Source organism: Crocodylus porosus, unplaced genomic scaffold (assembly GCF_001723895.1).
Source record: "Crocodylus porosus isolate Cpor-Errol unplaced genomic scaffold, CroPor_comp1, whole genome shotgun sequence".
NCBI lineage: Eukaryota > Metazoa > Chordata > Crocodylia > Crocodylidae > Crocodylus > Crocodylus porosus.
In genome coordinates, this window is record NW_017728928.1 from 6,735,315 (window position 1) to 6,759,705 (window position 24,391).

The following is a 24,391-nucleotide window of genomic DNA, read 5'->3' on the forward strand; positions in this document are numbered from 1 at the left end:
TGACCCCAGCTGACTTCCTGCTCTTTGGGCAGGGGGCTGGACTCGATGATCTCCCGAGGTCCCTTCCAGCCCTGATGTCTATGAAATCACTTGCCCAGGGCCCCAAGAACCCTAAGGCCACCACTGAGTGAAGTATAAAGATCAGGAGCGATCGGCTACGTAGCTAACAGGGATGTGTGACCACAGCAAAGAGAAAAGTGAGGTCAGTCACCCGGCTAAAGACAAGATTTTAGTCATGCAGGAGAAGCAAATCATTTATTTACACATTTGTTTGTACATTACAGCTACTTGTAAGGATCCACGTTAGCAATAACTTCCCCACTCCCCGTAAAATATGTCACAAGAAAATACAGGGGAAGGGATCTGGTGACACACTGCAACAATATTTATACCACTTAATTGTGTCATAATTAACAGGAGGATACCAAAAAACCGATCAGACGCAGCGTTAGTCGGCTGCCCGTTTGAGGCGTTTCAGTAGTGAGCGGATGGGTTTCATTAGTTTTTTTTCACCAAGCAATCTTTCAAATTGGAAAATAAATAACATCGCCGCCCCCCTGTTCTCAAAGTAGTTTTACTCTCATTCGTCAGCAAAGCAGGTGACAGGTTCATTCAAAGATTTCTGCTCCTTGGGAACTGGAAGAGTCGTGCTTTGTAAATCTTAGGGTTTTGCAGCAAGCTACGATTTGTGTGCAGCCTGTTTGTAAGAGCTGCTGATGTCCGTCAGATACAGACAAGCCACTGAAACACAGGACGTAGCGGATGGTCTGGGGCCACGGCCTTCAGGCAGACATGCATCCTCCCTGCGGCTCCACGCCTGACAGGTGCAGCTCAAGGATACTCATTTGCCTCCGTGAAGTCTCAGAAAACCGCGACCTGTGACTGTCATGCTCTGGTGTACTCAGTACTGCTCCCCCCACCAGTGAGAGTTTGCCCCTTGGCTGCTACAGGTTTTTGGGTTAGGCCCTTAACCCTGCACTAGTAAAGTTAATGGGAAGGGCTGATGTGAGTGAGGGTCGGGCTGAGCCCTTAGAGAGCACGTGGCTGCTGGGGGGTGGGCTGGGCGCAGGGGACGTCATCGTTCTCAACTGAAGGAGGCAGCAACAAATGGGCTGTGGGTGGCGAGTTCAGAAATATATAGGCAAATCAATGCGAGCCTGCTGGGTGGATGTAAGTTATAGCAGCATAGCTTAATTCCGTAAACCTCCTGAAATAAGCCCCTGATATGCTCTAGCCCCACCAGGAAATGACACTGATTTCACTACATAAATGGGCAGTTACACTGGTACAAAAATCATGCCTAGGTCTTTCCTAAGGGAACCAAACGGCTTATTCCAGTCCCATGTCACAGCATCGCATTTGCTTTCCAGTTACCTCCATTCCTTTGCAGAAAGGCACATCCTAAAATCCTCTCTTAGGAAAAACTCCCACTGAAGCGAACAAGAGTAAAGCCAAGAACACACAACGAGCCTTTAAGCATTTTAACTTTTGGGAAGGGCGGGTAAGCACTATGACTTCACTTTTGATTTCAACGGATATGAGATTTCAACCGCAACCAACCCCAAATGGGCACCTTGGTTTAAGGAGATTTTGTCTGATTTTCATTTGAAGCAAAAAAGCAACCGCTTGCCTGTCAAGTAAGAAAGAACTGTAACGCGTCAACGCTAGACTTAACTAAATTTAGTTAGCAGTTTAAATATTTTGAACTCACTAAAACTGACAACAAGATACAACTGGTTTTTAATGACACGACAGCAGTAATTTGTGTGTTCATGTGACAATGCTTTACAAAAGAGACCATCTGACACAATGCTCCTAAAGTAAGACAGAGAACTGCTAATTATTTTAACTTTAATTTGCTAAGTATTTTAGGACATGACCTAGTGTTTCTAAAAAAACCTGTACAAAATGAGTCATTTCTTTTTTTCTTTTTTTTTTTTTTTACATCCAGTTGAGGCACATGAAATACAAATCTGATCTATTGTATATATACACATTTACAGTACATGAAAAAAACAGAGATGAAGCTCAAATGAAAAAAAAGGTACATATAAAAAGTGCCCAAAATAGCAGATAAAATGTAGGGAAAAAAATCTGGTACACTCACAACACGTGAGTAAAAGGCACAAGTACTACACCGTAACCATGCAAAAATCATGAGTATAATCTGTGCAACGAAGCAAAACTAATGGCTCCCACAACAGAGTTTACAATAATTCTCAAAATATACCAGTATTTAAACATACTGTAAGTGCAACATTTACTGCCCTATAGCATACTAAAGGGTTCATACGGGGTGAAATCCCCCTGCACCGAGCTGATGGCAGGGTGTTAGACAAGGTGGTGGCTGGTGCTGGGGCTTGCCGTGCAGTCCTGTCTCTGGGCTGGAAGAGTGGCTGCGGCCCCTATACGTGGCTTGGCTTTGGTGCGCTGGATCCACTGAAGTGCCAGCCTGCTCCAGCATAGCCTGGGGCACAGAGGGGCATCTGCTCACCCTGCTCTCCCTTGGTCTGCCACGTGGCATAAAATGTCAGGATTTTGCCCCTGCTCAGCCAGCCGGGGCGAATTTTACTCCACCGAGAATGGCGATGTGAAAACTGACAGCTCAACCGTTACATCAAGGTCAAAACGAAACAAAACATTTGTGCGCAAGTTCAAAGTACGTGTATGACACACACCTACCAAATCCAGGTTTCTTAATACAGATTTCTACTATGCTTCAAGTTTTGCAAAAAAGTAACCTCTCTCTAATTACACAGCTAAGTAGCTATTCTTTTCACAGTTAAAAAGCTGCAGGCTTTAGTTTATTGGTCTCGATGATGAAAAGAAAACAGGATTTTTAGGGAATGAAATATAACATTTTCAGCCAGCTCTGCACCATAATAAATCCCACCGTGAAAGGCTCCTAGCTACAGCAACCCATTCATATATTTGATGATCTGCATCTATCTGTGAGGTACAATATGCCGCTAAGCTTCGTGGCGAGGTTAGGCCTTGCAAACCAAGGTGCTAATCAGTGACTAGGACTTGTATCTAGGTCAACTGTGCGGAAATAAAAAAACAAAAAACTTACAGGAACGTCTCAGTGCAACCTCCCTCCAGATTGGCTCAGGGCTCATCTACACTGCAGATTCAAATGTCACGGGAATCAGCTGCAACATGCTTCATGGCATGCACATGGGACCCGACTTGTCTTCAGTAACCAGAGTAAAGCTGTGGATAGGATTAGCCTGGTGAAAACACAGTTAAAATCCCAGGAACGTTTTAGCATCTAAAAAACTCAACTGACACCAAGCAAAAAGGGTTTGTTCTCTCCCACTGGTTTAACATGGTCACACTAAGGCACGCAGGTACTATGGAGGTGGATGCACACTCTTCTCTGCAGCAGCAAAGGCGTTAAGTGACGAGCAAGTCAGCCTACAATATGGGTGTCTGGAGAAGACGTACTATGGTGAGATCCAGTTAAAAAAAAGTGACCTGCTTCTTGGAGTAACTGCCAGTGAATTCAGCACAACGGATTTCATCGAGTCTAAGCTACGGATTAATGGCACGTTAGTTGTGGAAGACTCGACAGGGCGTACGCAGGCTTTAAAGGTACGTTGTCAGAACAGTCGCTAACTCATGGTCTTTTGGGTCGACCAAGCTTTACATGACAAGGTGAATATTCTTAATCTGAGCACTGCTGAACAATGCAGTCCAGTCTGTGTTGAAAAGTACCAGCTGCGTTGTCTATGCAGGTCTTTTAGAACAGAGTGGTTGGCAACCCCTTAGCACCGGACCTGCACAGCCTTGACAGAGCATAGGTATTGCCAGACCTCTAAAAACCAAGTCAAACCCTTCAACAAAGGATTTTTGCAAGCCAAGACATAGCAGGTATAAATTGGCGCTTGGAAGCATAACATTTCCTGGGTGCCGTCTGTTTTTTTCACTCTACGCTATGGGCCAGATACAAAGATAATAGGTGAGCGTTACATAGCCTTTTTGTGGCTGCCAGAAGTAGCTTTAATATAGTTCTCAACAATGTGCTAATGCCTTATGCAATATATGTACATTCAGACAAATCATGCAATGAAAGCAACTACCGTCCCGCTCTATTAGTATGAGCATTTGACAACTAGGACAGCAATTAATGGTTGTTTCTATTAGCTCCCATAAGAGTCATCAGCTGCAGTTCTTACCCATGCAGAGCTTAAAGCACGACTCAGCTTCACCTGAGAATGGACTTCAGAATTACACTCCACATGGATTTAACTCTACTTACACATACAGACTACAGGTTTCTACCTCTTGCAACAAAAGATTTAGACCCAAGAAGCATAAAAGACAGTTCTCTCTAGGGAGGACTGGCATCACTACAAGTAATGGGGGCTAAAGTGATGATCCCTGCTATAACCTTGCTATCTTCTATGCAAGAGTGTGTGCAATGGTTTGCAAGCCTACTTCATGGCATGTGGCAACTGGTGAGATTCTCAAGCTTGTGTGGCAGTTCTTACCACCTGCAGCAGCAGATGCAACTGCATTCAAATTACGTTTCTCATTACAAGTACTAAGCTAAATGGATAATCACTAGTTATAGGTCAACCGTTCTAGACTGATGCCTGTGTTAACCCAAAGTTCATTAGAAGGCTACTATGCAAAGCTGGTTGACTTTTTTTTTTTTTTTTTTTTTTAATTGTCAAAACTCTACAATTTAGAAAAAATTGTGTAGAAACACTGGCAAGACTTCGGGATGTCCCCTCCCCGATCCATTTTTGGACCAGCTTATGCTAATGCTCTGTCCTTGGCCAGTGTAAATAGGGCCACTCAGCCCTTCCCTACACTAGACTAAAGTCTCCACGCGCTGATGCTCACTCTGGCTCTGCTCCACCAGCTATCACAGGAGGGGACGCAAAACAGTGGGGGTAGCTGGAGTTTCAAGCACCATATCATCTGAACTTGCCATGAGCAGGATGAGTCAAGATAGTGGTCCAAAGCCAAACATCCAGTCTCCCCAGCTGCTCCGACGTTTGCCGTCATGTGCCGAGCTAAACAGTGGGGGAACTCTACAGGGGAAGCCCATCAAAAACTCCAAAGATATAGGACCAATTGCAAAAAAAAAAGTGCCAATTTACAGATCTGAATGTGTGCAGAGATCAAACCACCTTCTCAGTCCCAGAGATGGTTGCTCCACATTGTGGTTGAGAAACATCAGGCAGGTAGCCAAGTATTTTGAAGCACCGCTCCCCTAAAGGTTAGGGGCCAACTCTGCATTCCTTGGATATCCAGGGCTCAAAAGAATAAGATTCAAGCCATTCTAATACTTTTCTAGAACTATAAATCCGTGCCAAAAACCTCCCCAAACAAACCACTAATAACATGCACAAACCATCACAAATTCAGTAACTCTGGGCTAATGGCCCTTGTGCTCTCTCAACCATCTGCAAACTTCAATTTGTTCCCAGATAAGTTTTGAATCAGATATGCCAGAATTTGATTTAGAAAGCTGAGTGACCACAACTTATCACTTTTGTTCTTCTTTTCTGGTGGGGAAGTGGAAATAGGAGTAGGGTTGGGGGTGCAAGGAGGAGATTTTTTTTTAAAAGTTTCTAAAGTTTCTAAAGTAAAAAGGCCATTTTCCTTTAAAGTAATCCAAAGGACTTTTTTTTAACCAGCTCTAATAATTGCAAAATAAAAATATAAATCAAACCAATTGTGAGCCCACATTAAGGCTAGATGAACACCTTGCCGGGGTCATTTGACCCCAGTACTCTTTCCTGCCATGGTAAGGGGTCAGACTTGATGATCTGCTCAGGTGCCTTCTGACCCTAGAAACTATGAAACTATGAAGAAAATTCAGCCACCTTCTTTGCTGGGTGCACAGTCTTTAGTTATCTCACCAAAGTGTTACCTTTATAGGTGGTCCATTGAAATTACATGGTCTTCTTATAAAGCAAACACAAATATTTTAAAAAATGCCCCAAAGAGCACAGGTAGAACAGAAATACTCTAGGTAAGGAATCTAGAATTCAACCAAATGCATGCAGTAATCCATCTCAATCTCTACACATGCATATCATGTTTCATTAAAAAAACAAAAAGAGAGAGAAAAGCAACAGGCTTGCTGAGTGGTTCAGAAAGTGAACTGTTGTTGGGATCAAGATTTTTCTACTAAAACAGGTCTTGAAAAAAGCATGCAGGACCAAAGGAGTGAAAATCTAACAACCTTCAAATCCAGCTGCTTCTCCTGTGCCCTTTTGATGACTTTCCTTGAGCAAGTACAGTGATGACACTTGATACACAGATGACCGATATTACTTACACTAGAAACTATCAAGTAACTGCTCATAGAAAGCCTGACCCGGTCCCACTGAAATCCACCCAAGTCTCGCCATTGACTTAACAGGAGTTTGATCACATCACCCGACTCCAACTTCCTTGACAGAACCTCTAACGCAGTAAGTTTTCCCTGCCCTTGTTCAAAAAGATAAAAAATAACCCCTAATATTCTCTGGCACTGAAAACAGAAACAATGTGTTAATTCATTTTAAAATTCAAATATGCCTTAATTTTTACAACTGTCTACTACAACTATGACTTGGAGATCACCTAACAGTGACTTGTCTTACCAATACATTTGCCCAACTGCATCACTCATTACAGGGCACAATCATTATATGTACATTAGCCTTGGTGTCCTAAATTACTAACAGGTTTACAAAACCTAAACATGATGGGCCAGTTTTTTGCTAGCCTATATTAACACCACTCCCGTGACTTGGAAATGGAGCTACAGCATGTCACACCGGCAGAAGATTTAGCCTTACATCTTTCATTCTCATCCTAGGTAAATTAATGAAGCTATATCGATTCTTCCAAACAGATGACAGAAAAACATCAGAATTTTCCCCCCGGCTGCAAAAGAAAAGAAAAAAAAGTGGAAAATGTGGTGGTCAAAGAACATAGATCATTTGGTTGGAATTCATTTGAACAGTACAGATTAGGTTAAGAAACCCCCCCACCCCACCCCCCAGAGGATAATAGTTTGTCAATAAATGTCAGCTCTTCTCTAAATGAAAGTTTCCAATCTCTAAATGAAAGTTTCCAAACAGTTCAGCTTCATAAGTAAAAGGCAACTGAAGCGATTCCAAATGCATGAAAAGCATGCTTTTTTCACATGTCAGTACAAGACTCTGAGCCAGAAATTTAGAAATCAGAGCTACGCATCTGCTGAGGCCTGGCATTCCCAGTGCACGTCCTGACATCAGGATGGGCTTTGAGGATTGGCTTCAACTACTTGGAAATAAGAGGAATTTTTTCTTCTCCCGCAGTAGTTTGCTCAATATTATACTGACAATGCGACTTTTGGAAAAAAGTAAGCTGTCTTTCCCCTCCCTCCTAACTATGTAAAAAGGAAAAAAAACCCCCACCAACTTTGTAGTCAATTTAATTACGAACCACTATATTACTTTAGAGTTTCAGAACCTGAAATTAAACGACTTGCTCCTTTTAAGGAACAAATGAATACAGATATAATATGTTGAACCAAATTTAGGTTATCCGAGTCCAGCAAAAACCTTGTTTCCAGTGTAGGAACGGCCATTGCATTTGGGTGTTGTTCGAACATTGAGATAACATTAAAATACTGGGTAGATTACTTCAAACTCCAATTGAAATAATCAACCCAGGAAGGTAAAGCCAGGTGCTGCTGGTAACTCTTCATGCAGAACTAGTTCCCAGACTCGCAGCAGCACCTTCGCTCTGGGGACCACTCCCATTGGACTCAAATGGGAACACTTGTGCAAGTAGTTACATGTACTCGAGTGTCTAAAAGCTAAAACTGTAAAATTCAGCCCAGATCTACTCACTCGGCACAAAGTCAAGCAGCAAAAAAAGGGAGCAGAAACCGCCTGCGTTTCCCCGGCTGGGGCTTCTCCTGACCTGTATTCTGGTCTAGAGAGGGCAAAGCGTGCAGCAAGGCAGAGCAACAGAACTAAAACCAGTCTCCCTTCCCCCTACCTGGCCTTTCACTGTAGCTTTTGGACGTAGCAGAGGATCTGCCCCCGTAATTCAAAAATCAACCTCAGATTTTCCCCATTAGGCATCATCCAAGAGAACAACAAAACTTTGCACCAGATACACAAAAGACTCTTTTTGTCCCCTGCCTTGCACAGCAAGACAATTTGGTTTCTTAAGTGCTACTAGCGACCCTAGATCTAATATTAGACTCAAGTCTAAAAACCCGAATCTCAGCTACAATCTATTTTTTTTGTAATCGTGCTGCCTTAGAGAACATTGTCTTTGCTTCCTTCCCAGATGAAGGCATTTAACATATTGCTCATTTTTCAACCCACATAATAAGGAATATGCAAACTACAAATACAAGGTGATTTCATGCCAAGGGCCTAGCGTTGGCCTCCTCGGGCAGCAGTAATATAAACTGCGTCTGAGAACAGAAATCCTGTGGGCTGAGGGACAGATTCTTTAAGTGTTCAGCAACCAACTGCTTTGATCTAAACTGCTGGAAGCTTTTGAAAAAAAACAAACTGCCCTTAAGCATGAAATTCACCCTTTCCATACTCAGCCTAAGTGCAATTTTGAAGACTAAAATGAAATTTGCAGCCTATTCATCACCGATGGGGGATGTCTGCACAAAGGTGGATTTGACCCGAATTATGTAGGGCTTGATCCTGCATCCACTGAAGTCCATAGGAGCTTTGTTACTGGCTTCACTGAGAACAGGGTCAGAGGCTGAAATGCTCAGTTCAGTCCTTTTTTTCCGCACCAATCCCCCCCCATCCCCCAAAATCTCACATGCTTTCTACTCCCAAGAAACTATCAGGGCCTTCAGCATCATGCTGCCCTCGTAACGAGTTTTAGCAGTATACCAAAAACAACTCCCTCCGTGTTGAAGCCAGCCTCTAGAGCTGGCTCAGGGGAATGCCCATGTCTTTTTTGGGCAAAGAACATAACCGTTGCTCATCTGAGTCAGCAACAGGCTCATCCACACCAACAGATTTCACAGCGTGAGAATGGGCTGGAAACAACTCAGCATTCCCTGCAGGCAGATATGATCACGTCTCATCTTGTATCTAGGGGTTGGGGCTAATCTTAGTCTACCTACACCGAGCTATAGTTTAGAGTGAATGGTGGCCAGGTGGCAGGATTTTAAACAACAGTCCAGGCCTATGACGAGGGCCAAATCCTTGGCATGGACTCAGAGGCAGCTGGGCTCTCCAACATGAACAGGCAGCTGCAGGTTCTCAGTGGGGAAATGCGTAGATAGTGTCGAGCTAGATAGCTATCTAGATCTTCCCTTCCCAATACTACATCTACCTTCCATGTAGGGTACATGGAGGTGCACTGTGTGCTACCTGTTCCCCTCCAAATACAGACCCGGAGGAGATGATACAATTTAGCCTAGCCGGCAGGGTGTTTTATATTGCTCCAGACTCCAGTTTGGCCTCTCGTGGGCACAGTCAGAGGGATAGCTCCGAGTTCTTTTCTCCCCGCTCTTGACTACCCACGATCTGGCCCTACATGTTTAAATAAAGTTACATGCCACAATGATATCTGTCCAGTGCAGACGGGCCCAGTAGGTGCATCCAGGGTTGCAAAAAAGATTTTTTGTTTTCCGTGGTTACTCTTCTAGAGCACTACACCTGGCTGATAAAAACAGCTGCCTGACGCAAAGTGTATTTCCTTGCCTTCAAGAAAGCCCATTTTCAGTGCTCCCTCCAGCCTCCCGTTATTCCAACAAGACGTCATTGAAGGCAAGAGCAAAGGGACTGCTGAAAAATATATATATATATATATTTACATCCATAATCCAAACACGGAAATCACATATTCGGTTAAGGAAAAAATGTATCGCACACACACACAAAAATACATACAAAGCATGGTGGGTGTGAGACCTTGCCAAGAGCAAGCAATACACAGAACAGCACAATCATATCTATGGAAACATTCTTCTGAGAAGTATACTAAAATAGTTATCATGGAACCATCTCATACTTAAAGACCCAAATATCTGGCTTTCTCCTCCATAATCAAGTTCTCTTGCTTTTGCCTGTTGCTATGGATCAAAAGAGTGTGCATTTTTTTCTTTTTTTTTTTTAAATAAAATACTTTTAGTGCTTGGAATAAAACTGTAACATGTAAATAAGTACTACCAATTCCCCACCTTGATTTTGATTTTTTTTATTTTGTTTTTAATTTAAAAAAAAGCCCAAGTTCTACAGTACATGGACCCAGTTCAGGAGAGCACATAAACATATGTCTAAGCCCCTCTTTATTCAAGGCAAAACTCAAGCAGGTGCTTAACTTGAGCCATATGTTTAGGTCCCATTGAATTCAGTGGGTGTTAAGTCCACACAAAGTTCCGCACCTGCATAAATGCTCACCTTGATCAGGATGTCTTTCAGATCTAGAGCATATGGATACGTGCGTGTGCATGAACAGGATGTCATCCAAGGGTGGATGACTGTGGAGTGCGAAACAGCAGTGGTTGGGGAGGGAAAGATACCCATCATAGTTAATGAACACCATATACAAGAAGTTTTATAAATGCACCTGTTACTCTTAACCGCCCCAAGGTGATTCTCATTTATATCAAGGCGTAACTGGTCTGCAGAAGATAGTGGTAGGGTGCCAGTCTCTCCCACCACAGACCGCCCACAAATGCCTCCTCTGATGGGTGCGACACCATATATCTGGGGAGTGGGGAAAAAACCTTAGCTAATTGCTTAGGTTAACATGTTTTTGGAAACATTAAGTGGATTGTTATAGTCACTAAAATATATATTTTCCTCTTATTTTTTACATAAGAAACAGAACGTGCCCCATAATTGAAACTTTAAAATGCAAAAGAGCAGGATCCCAGAATAAAGTTTGAAGGGCTCAGTGAACCCTCCCCCCTGAAAATAGGGGTATATATTTCAGACAGCTTCTCAGCCTTAGCACTTCAGGGACCCCGGCATAACAAACACACATGCATGCACTCACCCCACACAACAGCCTGGCAATCATCCCAAAGGATATCTTAAAATCCAATGCGTGAACTATTTTAAAAGCACTTTGTACAGACAGTGGCAAACACGTGGACAGTGAGCTTACATGGGTACTAACATTTCTGCAGTGGGCTTTTACCCTTTTCACATCATATATGTACATTCATTACTTAAAAATAAAAGGGACAGATTTTGCCAAAGGCCTATTTTGACCTCTTGTGGTCTCAAAAGGAAGGCTCCAGCAAAATTAAATTCAACAGAGAACGGCAGAGTCAGCACCAGTCAGATATTGAACCTGGATATGTTGCATTTTTGGGGGTACCCAACTTTCTGGAAGAACGAGAGAGCAATTCTTTGTTCTTACAGGGACATCCATATGTTTCCATTGTCTTTTACCTTTACATCTAGAGGTAGAATCATTTTGTCCAGTATCTAAAACAACGTGATCCAGTCATATTGTTATTACATTAATATACAGCATCAATCTCATCACAGGTATTGAAAGTGCATGGAAATATTAATTGAGCCAATTTTGACACAGATAACAGTGTACCAAACATCATATAAACACACCCACGCACCCACACACTCACATACATATATATATATATATTTATAGATTCATTTACAGTATCAGAGTGATGCTTAGATCCAGCGGCATGTGCAGAAATATCAGGGAGTTGCTGCTCTTTCCTTTAACTTTTTATTTCCAAGATAGAGGGGTTGTGGTCAAGGATGGCCAGGATGATCTTGTCCATATACTGTCGCAATCTATAGTTTATCTCCTCCTGTTCTTTAAGAGCTTCCATGAGCTGAAATACAAATTTCAAAAGCTAAGCATCTACTGCAGAAGGTCACACACATCTATGACATTATGTAAACTACCATTCAGAGATGGTTCAGTTCATCTCAGACCACCTTCATGTTTAAAATTACTTGGATTCCTTTTAGTGGTAACATATACTTTGCTTTTATCCTCCCCCAGTCTTAAAGCAATGGCACAAAAAGAGATAAACTGCTGTCTTACGGAAGGATAGGTAAATGCAAAAAAAAAAAGTCTCACTGGCACTTTGCTCAAGTCAGCAGCGTAGCCAGAAACAGCATTCAAGATTCCCAAACCAGAGTCCCATGTTTTGTGCACCAAGCTATACTGGTTCCTCAAGGACAGTACAATCCCCCTTTCCACATTTTAGACATTAAGTTCATAATAATTTTTTTAAAGCACTTGGAAATCTATTTGAAGAGGATGCTGTAATTACAGGATATGAAGATCATTTTAACGGCATGCTGAGGCCATAGTTTTCCTTCCAATAAAAGAGACTTTTCTTTAATCAACAGCACTCTGCATTTATGCTAGATTAATCTACAGGGAATGTTTAGTTCTTGTACTTTCAGTGAACCCTTTCAAATTCCTAAAATGTCTCTCTCTAGTCAAAGACAAATTGGTCTTCATACCCTATATATTTAGGCTGAGATTATGAAAGCTACCTAAGGAGATTTAGACTCTCAGTTCCCATTAAAGTTAATGCGATTAGAGCACTGAGATCCCATAGGCGGTCTTTAAGCAATATTATAATTTGAGGCTGGGATTTTTACCTTCCATAGGAACTTGCCAATTGTTTGGCATCACAGGCTTTTTGTTGAAAAGGTCTGTTACGTTCAATAAGCATGGGCCAGAGAAAACCATAATGTGAAGCAGACACAAGATGCAGCTTATTCTCGGAAAGGAATGCCAGAGACAAGTCTGACAGCATCTTAGTTTGGTAGCAACAGAAACTTTGCTTCGTTTTGAGAAAATTTCACCAAATGACAGTGTGCAACCAATATTCACACCCAATGTCCCTTAAAACCTTGAGTGCTCCTTGGAAGTCAACAGGGCTACTCAAGTCAGGCATAATACCTGTATTACGATTTCCTTCTGTAAAAGTATAAAACAAGATTGCTCTGTTGAACACTTAAATCAGTTGCCTGCATATGCCCTGGAAGTCCACAAGCCTTGGGATTTGAAAGCATCTCTGGACTCAAATCAGCTGGTCCCCTGCCCAAGTGCAAGTGTTCCTATACAGTATCTCCCCAAGTGTTAAATCAGATTCCTGTTTGAGTGCTGCTTACTTCACCGAATCTCAATAGAATGGATTTGGGTAGAGAAGCTTTGAAATAGCAGAATTAGGGAAAGCCTCAGCAGAGGGTCAGGTACCATAAATCCACCAACTTTAATGGAGCTATACTGATTCATGCTGGGGCAACTCAAAACCAAATCTGAGATCATATTTTTTTTTAAAAGACCTGTAATAGGCCCAGTCACTTACCGGAAAGAAAAGGGGGCCTATACCAGAAGGCAACACACCAAGGCAACAGCATTAGATAAAAGGTTAGATAGCACGATATAAATTCTTGTAAAAACTGCATTCAGAAACCAAAAGCTCACAGTTTTATTTACAAGGAAGTGAGCTGGTTTCTTCTAAATATCTAAAAACATGGATTCCATGTAGCTCATGTTACAATGATATTCCACAGCTCCCTGAAGAGTGGAATTGTATGTTGCCAATTGGTTATCTTAAGACTGGATACTTTAGCAGCATCCCCCTCAGAGAACCTCATTACAGCTGGCATCATTCTACCATCATCTGCATTACCTCATCTCTTGATGCAGAGTCTATTTCAGCAGCCAAGGACTGGGCTTTTGTCTGTGTTGCAAAGAGATTCTTAGCTTCGTAAAGACTAAGACTTAGGATCTGTCCATTAAGGTCATCATTCTGGTCACGAAGTTTCTGATTTTCCTATAAAAAGAAAAGATATTGCAACCTGTTATAAGTTAAAAAAAAAAATCCTCAGGATAAATAAGCAGCAGTTCAGGTTATGTGGGCACACCTTGTGCCTGCTGGGTGCATCACTATTCATCTTCATGAACTGTTCTTTCCAACTGTACAGCTAGTACCTGTATCCACTCTGAGAATGATCAAAACACTGAGCTAGGGACAGACATTCAAAAAGCCTGAGCTTGAATTGATTCAATCTTTGCAGGTTAGTCTAACCTGGCCAGGCTGAGCCAACTTGCAACTGGACAAACATTCTCTCTGGACTGAGGAAATGCAGGCACTTGCTTGTAGTGGTTTAGGCTAGAAGCTGGGGGGGGAGGGTGGGGGGTGCTAGAGCAGCCCTCCATCCTTTCACAATGCTGAGCTGAGGAGGTGTGGCCTCAGTGCAGGACTTTAATTAGGGATGTCTGTCTGCACCATCCCAAGCTTTTCCCCAATGGCTGCTCAAGGGGCAGGAGTGTTGCCAGATCCCAGCCTCCTGCTAGTACTGAGGCAAAGGGGAGGAGAGGGGTGCAGTGCATCTGTTGAAGATACTGAACTTTTCAGTCTCCCTCTCCCTGCTTCTTTATACTTTTCCCTTTTATACTGCATCAACTGACAGGCAAGCAAGCCAGCAGGGGGCTGATAACTGTGTTCATCACCCCATTAGCAAAACAACAGCCTCTCTCCATTACTTCAAACTCTTCTTAAACAGCTTACCAGCTGGCCTGTTGATTAGCTCCAAAAAGCCTTAAGCAGTAACTGCTGTGTCTGCCCATCCCAGTGAAATTGGATACATGTGCACGCACACCCCCCCCCCTCAGCATTAGCTAGCATACCACATACCTAAGGTCTGTGGGGCTGGGGTCTGTGCTGTGGGAGAGGGGAGGATCACTGCTTCAGCAGTGAGCAATGGGGGGTGGGGGGGGAAGCCAGGCAGACCCTGCTGTGCCTGCAGTCTCCACCAGAGATCCAGCCAGGGAGCAGAGGGGAGGGACCAGCCTTGCTGTGGAGATCCCTGCCCAGCCCAGAGAGCATGCTGGAATGCTAGGGGAGTCTGGTTTATCTTAAACCAGAAAGGGGTCTGGGATGGACATTGCATAAACCGGTTGGAATCAAAATCAGTTAAGTCTGATGATACAGTGAACCAGGTTTATTTCAAACTGGTTTCAGCTATTTTCAAACTGGTTTATGTGCACTGAACATATGTTCTGTTATAGGTTTAAACCAGTTTCTGATCACTTAAGCCCATTTATGTGTAATGTCTGTCCCTAGCCCGTATGTTTTGAGGGGGCAAGGAAGGGAAAGAGGGGGAGGAAGTCAGAGGACTTAAACATCCACAAAGCATATTGTAGAATACTGTAGGGTCTTGTAGAAAATGCTTATGGATGCCAACTGTGGATTAGCTTCCACACTAAATCATTTGAAAATACCTAGATTAGTTAACAATCAAGCAGGCTCTTCACATTGTTCATCCACTCCATTTCTCTGCTTGCAGGCTTGCCTTCAGGGTCTCCTCTTCTCTTTTTTAATTTGAATGATACACCAAATTGTGAGCTTACAATTTTTAGGACTTCTCAGCCAGTCACTCGTTCTAATCACACCTGTATTGTCTACGGCAAAACCCCAGTGTTATGCCTACACAAAAGGACCCCCATCTTAAGCTCTGCTATGCCTTCACCATTAGCGAGGCACCATGCATGCACACGTGGCACATTTACTCAGTGTGCCTTGATCCTCCCTCGAGTAGGCAGATCACAGAGGATAACAGTCTGCTACTGACATCAGTTAATGGGAGTAATTTGTTTAGCACAAGTGACTGCGACCCATCCTAATGGATCCAATAGGCTGAATCTTGAATCCCACTGTCAGTCCTTGAGTCACTGTGCCCATGTCGACATATTGCACTTTACGCTGCAAGTACTGAATTCACAAACCTCTTAAGCAAAGGTAACTTGGGCAAATTACAAGATCATTTTTTCCTGGTGCAATGAATGACTCCTGGGAACATGACTGAAAGTATGTATGGGGCCTTTTTACAGCACGTTGGTGGGTAACTCCTGACTCCTGCACTCAGAGACTAGGAAGCCCCTTGCCACTCACCTGCTTCAGCCGTTTAATTTCATGTTCCATTTCGACTTCCCTTGTCTTCGCATTGAATTCACTCACGCTAGTTGAAGAGCTTCTACCCCGGCCGGGACGCTCACACTCTAGCTTATACAGCTGTAGGTGCTCCAGTTCCTTCCGCAAGTCCTCAATCAGCTGCACGGAGATCAATACAGTTAGGCTGATTGCAGCAGGCCATTACTACTGGTTTGCATACAAACTGATCACCTACTTTCTAGCAGTGACCATCTGCCCACCCACCCATAGGTTTACACTGCAACAGAGGCTACACATTATACCTCTGAGCTTGTCTGCATCACAGCAAACACCTCAGCTCTTATTCCTTGGAACTGTCATGTACCATGTATTTGCATAGTAGCCAACACAATGGGGACCCAGGTCAAGGCCTCTAGACTCCTGCACTATGAGAAGAATGAGAGAAGTTCCACTGATACGGTCAGGATTACTGTGTTTATGCTACATCCCAGCCCTGCTGCTTGTACTAACCAGCCCAGTTATTTATACCAATAAAAAAGATACAGAATCAGCCCCCACAGCACAGGCAGCACTCACCTCCTGAGTAGCTTCCCTCTCCTTATTAAACTGTAATCTGTTCTGTCGTAGTTTGTCCATCATCCTTTTGTACAAATCCATCTCGTCCTTCAGCCGCAAACTAGTGTCCTCCAACCTGTCCGACATACGTTGCCGCTCCTAAGGTTAGTGAGACATTTTATGGCCACCTTGATTTACACCATACTAGTGATTCACTACCATCCTTTTACATCTCGACTCCATTTGTCAGTACAGATGAAGCTGTTCTAGAGCAGAGTTTCTCAACCTGTGGTACGTGTACCCCTGGGGGTACGCAGGTATCCCAACACTCTCTTACCCTCTTTTCCTCTCTCTCTCTCTCGCTCCTTCTTCCTCTCAAAAATATGGCAAAAGATTTGGTGAGCCATGCATTGCATGGCACTTTAAATTCTCCAGTAATAATTTGGTGAATAATTGAGCCCTCCTAGCTTTGGCCAACATCACCTCTATCCCAGGTACATACTTGAGTTGTGCACCCCTGGTGTAAAAGGTGGCAACCCTACCCGCACCAGATCAGACATCTGTCATATCATGGCCTTATATACACAGCACTTCTTCCAACATATGACACACATTAGTCTGAAAACATAGAAGCCCCTGGAAAATTGAAAGTTGGGGTACTTATTAAAATTTTCAGAAGTTAGGGGGTACTTGCTACTTAAGAGGTTGAGAAACACTGTTCTAGAGCTATGTTGAACCCAGATGCTTAAAAAGCCTAGGGTTCTTGCTTCTTCTAGCTGTCCGCATACAGAACCATATTCAGACGAAGGAGTTGAATGAACAAGCACTTAAGAGGACCAAATCCTTAATCAAATCTTAGTTTCAAAGAGCAACTGAAGTCAGAGAGCGGTCTAGAACGGTCTGAATGAACTTGGCAGGGGGAGTTGGACAAGGGGTCTATTTCTGTACATGCTTGGAGGCACTCTCTCAAAAGAAACAATTTCCAAAAAAAAAAAAGTGTCCTTTTTCTTTAAGACACAGTTAAACTACCCTCATGCTAGTCATATCCCCTGTAAAACCTCTGGTTTGCAGCGATAATTAAGAGTTCAATTCTTTTCTTCTTTTTTAAGTGGTTAGTCCCCTTAAAATCTGATCTCAGTCATCATGAACAGAAATATACCCAGCCATTACAATGTTTTTTAATGTGAACTCTGAAAAAAACCCAACCCAAAACAGTGGGTTTTGCAGTCTGGCTCTGACTGATGCTCCTTTAGATTTGATAATGATACCCAAAGTTTATCTAGCTCCATTTAGTCACTTATTTTGGGCACTGAAGGTTTAAGAAAACAAAACAAGAACCCCCCACCCAACACACATGGACAAGCTGCAGTGTTTTGCCCTCATGAGCCCCACAGCTGACAGACAGTAATTAACAGCACAGATGTGACCAGCGCAGTTTAGTCACCTCATCAAGTCTCTCCGTCTGTGATTTCAGCCGCATGACTGCACTTTTGAGTTCACCATTTTCCTCTTCAAGTTGTTGCACCCTGTACAAAGAAAACCAGTAAGTCTTGGGCTGAACAAATCTCTACGAGGAGAAACTGGAATGCAGAGAAACAGACCCCCAGAAAAACCCATTCGTGTTCAATAAAATAACCAGAAGGTGTTTTGTTTTGTTTTGTTTTTTACTTCGATTCTTCATGGTTTCCACCACGATCGCTAACTCTTGTTTTAAAGCAGCCCCAGCTGCCACACTGGCATTTAGGTACCCAGCTGATAGGCAAGAGATCAGAGCCTGAACAGAGTCCAGCAGAAAGAAATGGACCCCTAAAAAAAAATACCCAATTCAGTTGCAAATCAGTTCTCTTTGGAAAGTTGTAAATCTACTCAGATGGACGTACGCATCATGACATGATGGCAGAGAGGGTGCTCCAGCATTGAAGTCAGCAGCAACATACAATTCATCTGTTACCCAATGGCAGCTTCAGCTGAAAAGCAGCATCTTGCATGAACACACACACAAGTACAACACATGTAATGCCTGGCTCTGCTGCATTAACAGCATTCCAATACATTTTCTGCATGGGTTTTGCTGCTGTCGGCAACTGACTGCCCCAGGTCCTGGGCCAACAGCCTTCCAGTTCTGGCTGCAGATGGGAACACAATGGACATACCTTGGATCCATATACAGGCAAGGTTAGAGTCCAGTTACTCTCTAGGAATTTCTCTAGGCCTACAGAGGCTCTAGCATGGAGAGTTTTCTCCCTCAGTGCGAGTCAGAGCCACAGCTTGGTACCCTTCACAGCATGGTGCAAGGCTCTTGGCTGAATGTCTGGGTGGATGTTTTGGCGGCTCACTGCAGCTGTGAGCCTGCAACACCAGTAGCTGGAGGTTATCTAGCTTCTTTCCTGTTTGATCCTAATGATGCTGGGTGCCCAGGCAGTCATTTAGGGGCATGCATTTACACCGTATGTTCATTATTACACCATATACATGTTGTCACAATGCAAGTTGTGTGGGGACAAGTGGCAATAGAGCTGAGTTTGGAGGACAAGCTAGGTGTATCCATACCCCAAAAGGCTAAGATACATCTGCCAGCAGGGCTCTGCATGGGTATAGGAGTCTGTGCATAGCAGCTGGAAAGATTAGAGGGCAAGTTCCAGGCATGGATCCTTCCAACACAAACCACCAGGCCTGCTCTTGGGTGTCACATAACTCAGAAGTGAGTCTTCAGCTCCAAGTATCTAACCCATATACCCACCTGCACCAAAGGCGACAAACCACCATCGAGGCTTGTGCACCAAGTGTGGAAGCAAATCCAACTACAAGAGTGAGGGACAGAGTCACTGTTTTCTGCATGAATCCAGACAACAGGTATTGTTGAAGGACACTAGTGAAGCCAGCGAGTGCATTACCTTGAGTTCAGCAGCTCAATTTCAGTGCCTTTCTCTTTTTCGTATTTGCTGTATGCTTCTCTATGCCTCTTCACCTCTTCCTCCAGGGTTTGTTCTGCTGATGTCTCCTGGTCTTTCAACAGCTCTTCTAGTTCGTGAACTCTAGGGAAGCCAACATTATTTTGGTAATGGTTTCATGAATGCTCCAACACCCTGGGATACGTCAAAGCACCTTCGCCCCTCTTTTTACTGAACTCGCCACTTCCCTTGTTTCTCTCCTTTCCCAGATTCATAAAGTTAAGCAGCATTAGTTTCTATTATTGTGCTATTTGTCAATGTTGTATGAAAGGGAGTAAATTCCACTTCTAAGATCACCTTTAAGTTCTCCCCTATATGTCACTCACAAAAGCTCTAAAGAATCCTCTTCAAAACCACATGCCATAGTTTCATCTTTACAGGCCTGGAGACAAGTCAGTCAGACCTTGCTTGGCAGCAGCACCCCACTGCGTTACTAACTGTAGTCAGGAGTCTTTGCTCACTACATATTCAGCAAGACCCCAGCGTCAGGAGGTGTGAGGGCGCTGGCTCAGTGACATGCAGACGATTCAATTGGAAGTTTGCACTTTTCTTTTTTTTTTAAACAGTTCAGCAACTGGGACGCAATATTGGATTTTCCATATTGCTGCTCGCCTCCTTACAGCTCTGGCCGTGGAGGTATTGCAGTCAGGCGGCACAGAGGAAGCAAGCTGCATGTTCGATTACCTGTGAACTAGCTGTGTGTTCTCCTGCTTCAGTTTGCTCTTCAGGTCTCCATTTGTCATGCTGTCGTTCTCCAGTTCTGTCACCTTCTTTTCTAAATACGTTACCTAGAAAGGAATAAGGGTTTGGGTCAATCGCACACTTTCCTGTAATTTTAAAAAGAACATTTTAGCCAGATACAAAAGGTACTCTGCCAGGACTTCCCTGAAAGGGTCTTCTAGTACTAGCCTTCCAGACAGGGGATACAACCCAGCGGGCCAGGGCACCAGGCTGGAAGAAAAAACCTCAGCCTCTCCACTCTGTTCTGCAACTGCAAGATGCTGCAGCAAGGCAAAGTCACAGGAGCCAGCAGTGAGTGCTCTCTAGTTTTAGATGGCCAACCTGAGAAACTGGGCCCAACTTCAGGCTTGCAGGCACTCAGCTACTTGACATTTAGTGTTAAGTCAAACACCCCCCAAAATGAGGGAACTTAAATGTGCTTTGAACATTTTGGCCTTAAGCTTCCACACACTTTGGTTTTATAGTACATACAATGAAATAATAACGCCCCCCCTCCACTGCCCCCCGACAAAAATGAGTAGCAGTAGCTGTAAATAGGAAATTTAAGCCTCAAGAGGCCTTGCTTAATTAATAAATACAAACCTGATTTATTTCATTTTCTTGATGACTGAAAGACTGATATATTAATCATGCTAAAATGCACATCATTCCCATCAGTTCCTTAGCTTCTACATTAGGTTAGGCTCTTCTGATTCTTTTGGGAAAGGAAGTGAGCATTAACTGTGGGATAGTCAGAGATCCTGATAGAGATCACCAGCCACTCTAGGTGGCTCATTCAAGCAGACACGTGTAACCAACAAAGGCTCTATTAAATCGATTAATCATGATAAAAGGCTCCTCACCTTTTCAGTGATATCATTATCACAAGAATCTATGCTATCTCTGAATAAGTCTTCTGTGCTGCCATTGCTGCTGCTGAAGTTACTGTTGTGGAAGAGTTGTCTGGAAGATAAGGGGGGGCGGGGATTATTATGAGATTTTGTAGGAGTCCATGATATTTTAAAGTAGCTTAGCATGGGCCGTTCAAGGTGCAAATATCTGGATAACTTACAGCTGCTTAAGGATACATATACATTTGACGTTTTAATCCCACACTAACTAACAGGTTTAAATTCTACTACTTCAGACACCACAAAAATACATTTATTTCAGATGTCAGAGTTTGTTGCTAGTAGCCTTAGACAGGGCTCACCACAACCAGTTAACATGCTTTAAAACACTGTTTATTCTTATGCAAATTAGGTGCTACAGTGTGTTCATGTTCATACAAGACCTACAAAGATGCTTGGTGGCAGAGTTAACCTCGAAGCGCAACAATTTTGCAAGACAAGCAGCACAGGTTTCTTTAGTTGAAGAAGGGAGTGGCTGGGAAACCCACCCAAGAATACCCAGTGGTCAGCTTAGCTGGCTTATTTCTATTAAGCTCTCTCACACCCCTGAATACCCTCAAATCCCATCAACTCTTTAGCCCACGGGCTCTTCCTACCTTACAGAACTAGACCCCCACTGCCAACAACTACATCCAACTGCAGGGTGCCCCAAAGGACTACTCATGAAGTCCAGAAAGCAGGACACTGGGTGTTTCTATCCAAGGATAGTTAAATACTGGAACAGATCACCTACAGAAGTTGTGAAACCTCTCTCACTGGAAGTTTAATTGTAGGTTAGACAAATCTTTATCTGGGATGCATTACACAGGGATGCACCTACCTTGAGCAGGGAATTGGAATGGATGATGACCTTCAGTCTTTTCCAGCCCTATTTTGCTGTGACGCTATCTGACTGACGTTAGCCAAGTTAAGCTTAAAACTTAATGAGATACTTGGTTATCTCCTTCCTTACCTCTTCTACTCACAAAAAACATAAAAGGTTCCTTCCTAATTGCTAAGCAAATTGGAGGGGGAAAAAATGTAATTCTTCTGTTGTAACCATTTCCAGTACCAAACACACAACTGCTCCTCACTTCTGTTTATGCATCATATTTAGTTTCCTTGATGCCAGAGAAACACCCTTCCTAAATCTGTGCCATCTACATAAACTTCTGTTAGGAGCTGATTTTAAAAAGGGACTAAAATAAGCCAGAAGGAAGCAGATGCAATTTCTTACCTTCCAAAAGCTGTGCTTGATATTTTTCGATTGGGGCTACATGGAGAAAGAACAAATGACACAGTAATTATGTATTTTATTTGGTTAACATGAGAGTCACTAACAGTCCCACAGTTTAGTAGCCAGCTGAGTTCTGTATACCATGTAACAGTCAAGTGTTGACTTTTTATTCCTGAACAATTATTTAGTGGAGCAAACCATACAACTTCATCACAAACTACCTCAAGAACTAGCAACATGAAGGTGGGCATAGAGCCAGAAGCCACCGTGATCGTTAATAAAAATTAATTTGGAAATGCTGTATTCAGTACAGAGAGTCCTGTTACAATTAAACAGGGTTTCATCAGCTTGTGTCAAAGCAAGAAACTGGAACACTGCAAGTACCGGTAGTGTTAGTGACATATTTATTCCAAGTTTCCAACTTTTGGATGATTTTTGAATGGAAGTATTTCCCTCCCCAACACATCCCTCAAAATTACCATAGACTTTAAAATATAAAGTATCTCAAGATTTTTTGTTCTGTTTTAATAAATCATCCTTTTTCTTTTCAGAAGCAAGGACTTCACCTGCCTAGGGAGTTTCGGAGAAGCAGCACTGTTCAAGGGCAAGATCCCCAAATTGGTATTTAGATGTCTAACGCATTCCAAGAGAGGGACCTAGCCATGTAACCAGGTCAGCTGCCTGAAGTCAGATGAAAAGCAGGGCAGTGTGGTGCTTTGAAGATGCACTCAGAAAGCCTTAGGCTTTCATAGGCGACAGCCTACTTCATCAGATGCTCTCAACGCGTCTGATAAACTAGGCTGTAGCACATGTCAGAATGACTGGCAATGCATACGCCTGTACAAGCACAGAGTTTTCTTTAATTTAAATTATCTCCTTGGAGCAGGCAAGGCATCAGAGACAGACGGTTCATTTCTTACTGAAACAGAACACCTTTCTCTGAACACAGCGGTGGCAGCGGTTGCAACATCTCTTCTCATTACAAAGGTATCAAAAACCCAGCCAGTCATGCTTTGACTTTTATCAGGTTACAGGCTGTCGTAACAGCAGTTAAAACTTTTTCACAAACACACACCATGCTATTGTTTTCTTATTGGGACTAGGTGCAGCGCATTGTCTTTTTGTCCCTAAGAACATGGAATGAGGCAGCATTTGTATTCGACGTCTAGGGGGAGCTACAGGTTCATGGATGAGCTGCTGCAATCAGCAGAGGAAGTCTGAGACTCTGGGAGCTCAAGGAAGTCTTTGTCTGGAGATTTACAAGTGGGTGGAGCACTGGGGAGTTTCAGGGCAGAGCTAGAATATGCAGAGGCATCCAAAAAAAGTCACCGTCATGCTGGTTTTTAGCAGTTGCGCTCTTTCACCCAGTTTCCCTTGCTAGAATGCCAGCTTCAGATTTCAGGGCACAAAATCTCACCAGCTATTTTCCTCCCAGGCATGTACGCTGCAGCTGCAAGGTCAAGCCACAGAAGCTAGAGATTACGAGGCAAATCCTCAGCTAGGGCGAGCTGTCCTAGCACTGCTGATGCTCATATCAACAACATCAATGAGCCATGACAATACATATGCTAAAGAGCTGCCCCAGACATTTATTAGGTCAGTGTGCCTGTTTGATGGATTGCTCCCCAGACACATACCTAGACTAGTAAATCCACTGTTACTAAGGTTAGGATGCTCGCCACACTTCTCTGGGAAGGCTGTTCCAACACCAGCCTCAAGCAGCAGTTTGAGACCCCACTGTTCACATATTTTAAAATGAAGAGGGCATCAGTGGTCTAACACCGGAGACATATTTTCTAGATGGTTGGGAGCAGTTCCTGTTAAGATCAGATGGGATAGCAAGGTTTAAAATTTCCAATGCTGTTCTAAAAGAACAGCCTGGGTCTTAGTACTAGATATACTGGGTAAACATCCACAGGAAAAACGACTGGACATAGATTGGTTTCTCCTCTTTAGTTAGCACCTTTTCTCAAAATGACTTTCAAGAACAGAGTGCCAGCTACTTACCTGTTTGCTTTCAAGTTTTTCAGCCGGGCTTCCAAGTCATTGAGTAGGTTTATTTTTTTGCAGCACTGAGAGCAGTAGACATCCAGTAACTCACTGTTATAAATATGCCTCATTTTCCTTGGTGTTTGGCCAGCACTGTATA

General features: G+C 43.2%; 1 protein-coding gene across 3 annotated transcripts in view; it reads right to left on the reverse strand.

The window, feature by feature from the left end:
* Positions 1 to 10,096: 10,096 nt before the first annotated feature.
* RAB11FIP4 (RAB11 family interacting protein 4) overlaps positions 10,097 to 24,391 on the reverse strand; it is a 182,196-nt gene continuing 167,901 nt past the window's right edge. For all 3 annotated transcript variants that reach the window (XM_019542429.1, XM_019542431.1, XM_019542430.1), the window contains 10 exons: positions 24,250 to 24,384; positions 22,243 to 22,278; positions 20,979 to 21,078; positions 20,080 to 20,183; positions 19,339 to 19,479; positions 17,889 to 17,970; positions 16,466 to 16,603; positions 15,890 to 16,048; positions 13,625 to 13,768; positions 10,097 to 11,800 (listed from right to left, as the gene is read on the reverse strand). In XM_019542429.1, the coding sequence (XP_019397974.1) occupies positions 11,684 to 11,800; positions 13,625 to 13,768; positions 15,890 to 16,048; positions 16,466 to 16,603; positions 17,889 to 17,970; positions 19,339 to 19,479; positions 20,080 to 20,183; positions 20,979 to 21,078; positions 22,243 to 22,278; positions 24,250 to 24,384 (1,156 nt within the window). In that variant the 3' untranslated portion in view covers positions 10,097 to 11,683. The remainder of the gene's footprint in view (positions 11,801 to 13,624; positions 13,769 to 15,889; positions 16,049 to 16,465; positions 16,604 to 17,888; positions 17,971 to 19,338; positions 19,480 to 20,079; positions 20,184 to 20,978; positions 21,079 to 22,242; positions 22,279 to 24,249; positions 24,385 to 24,391) is intronic.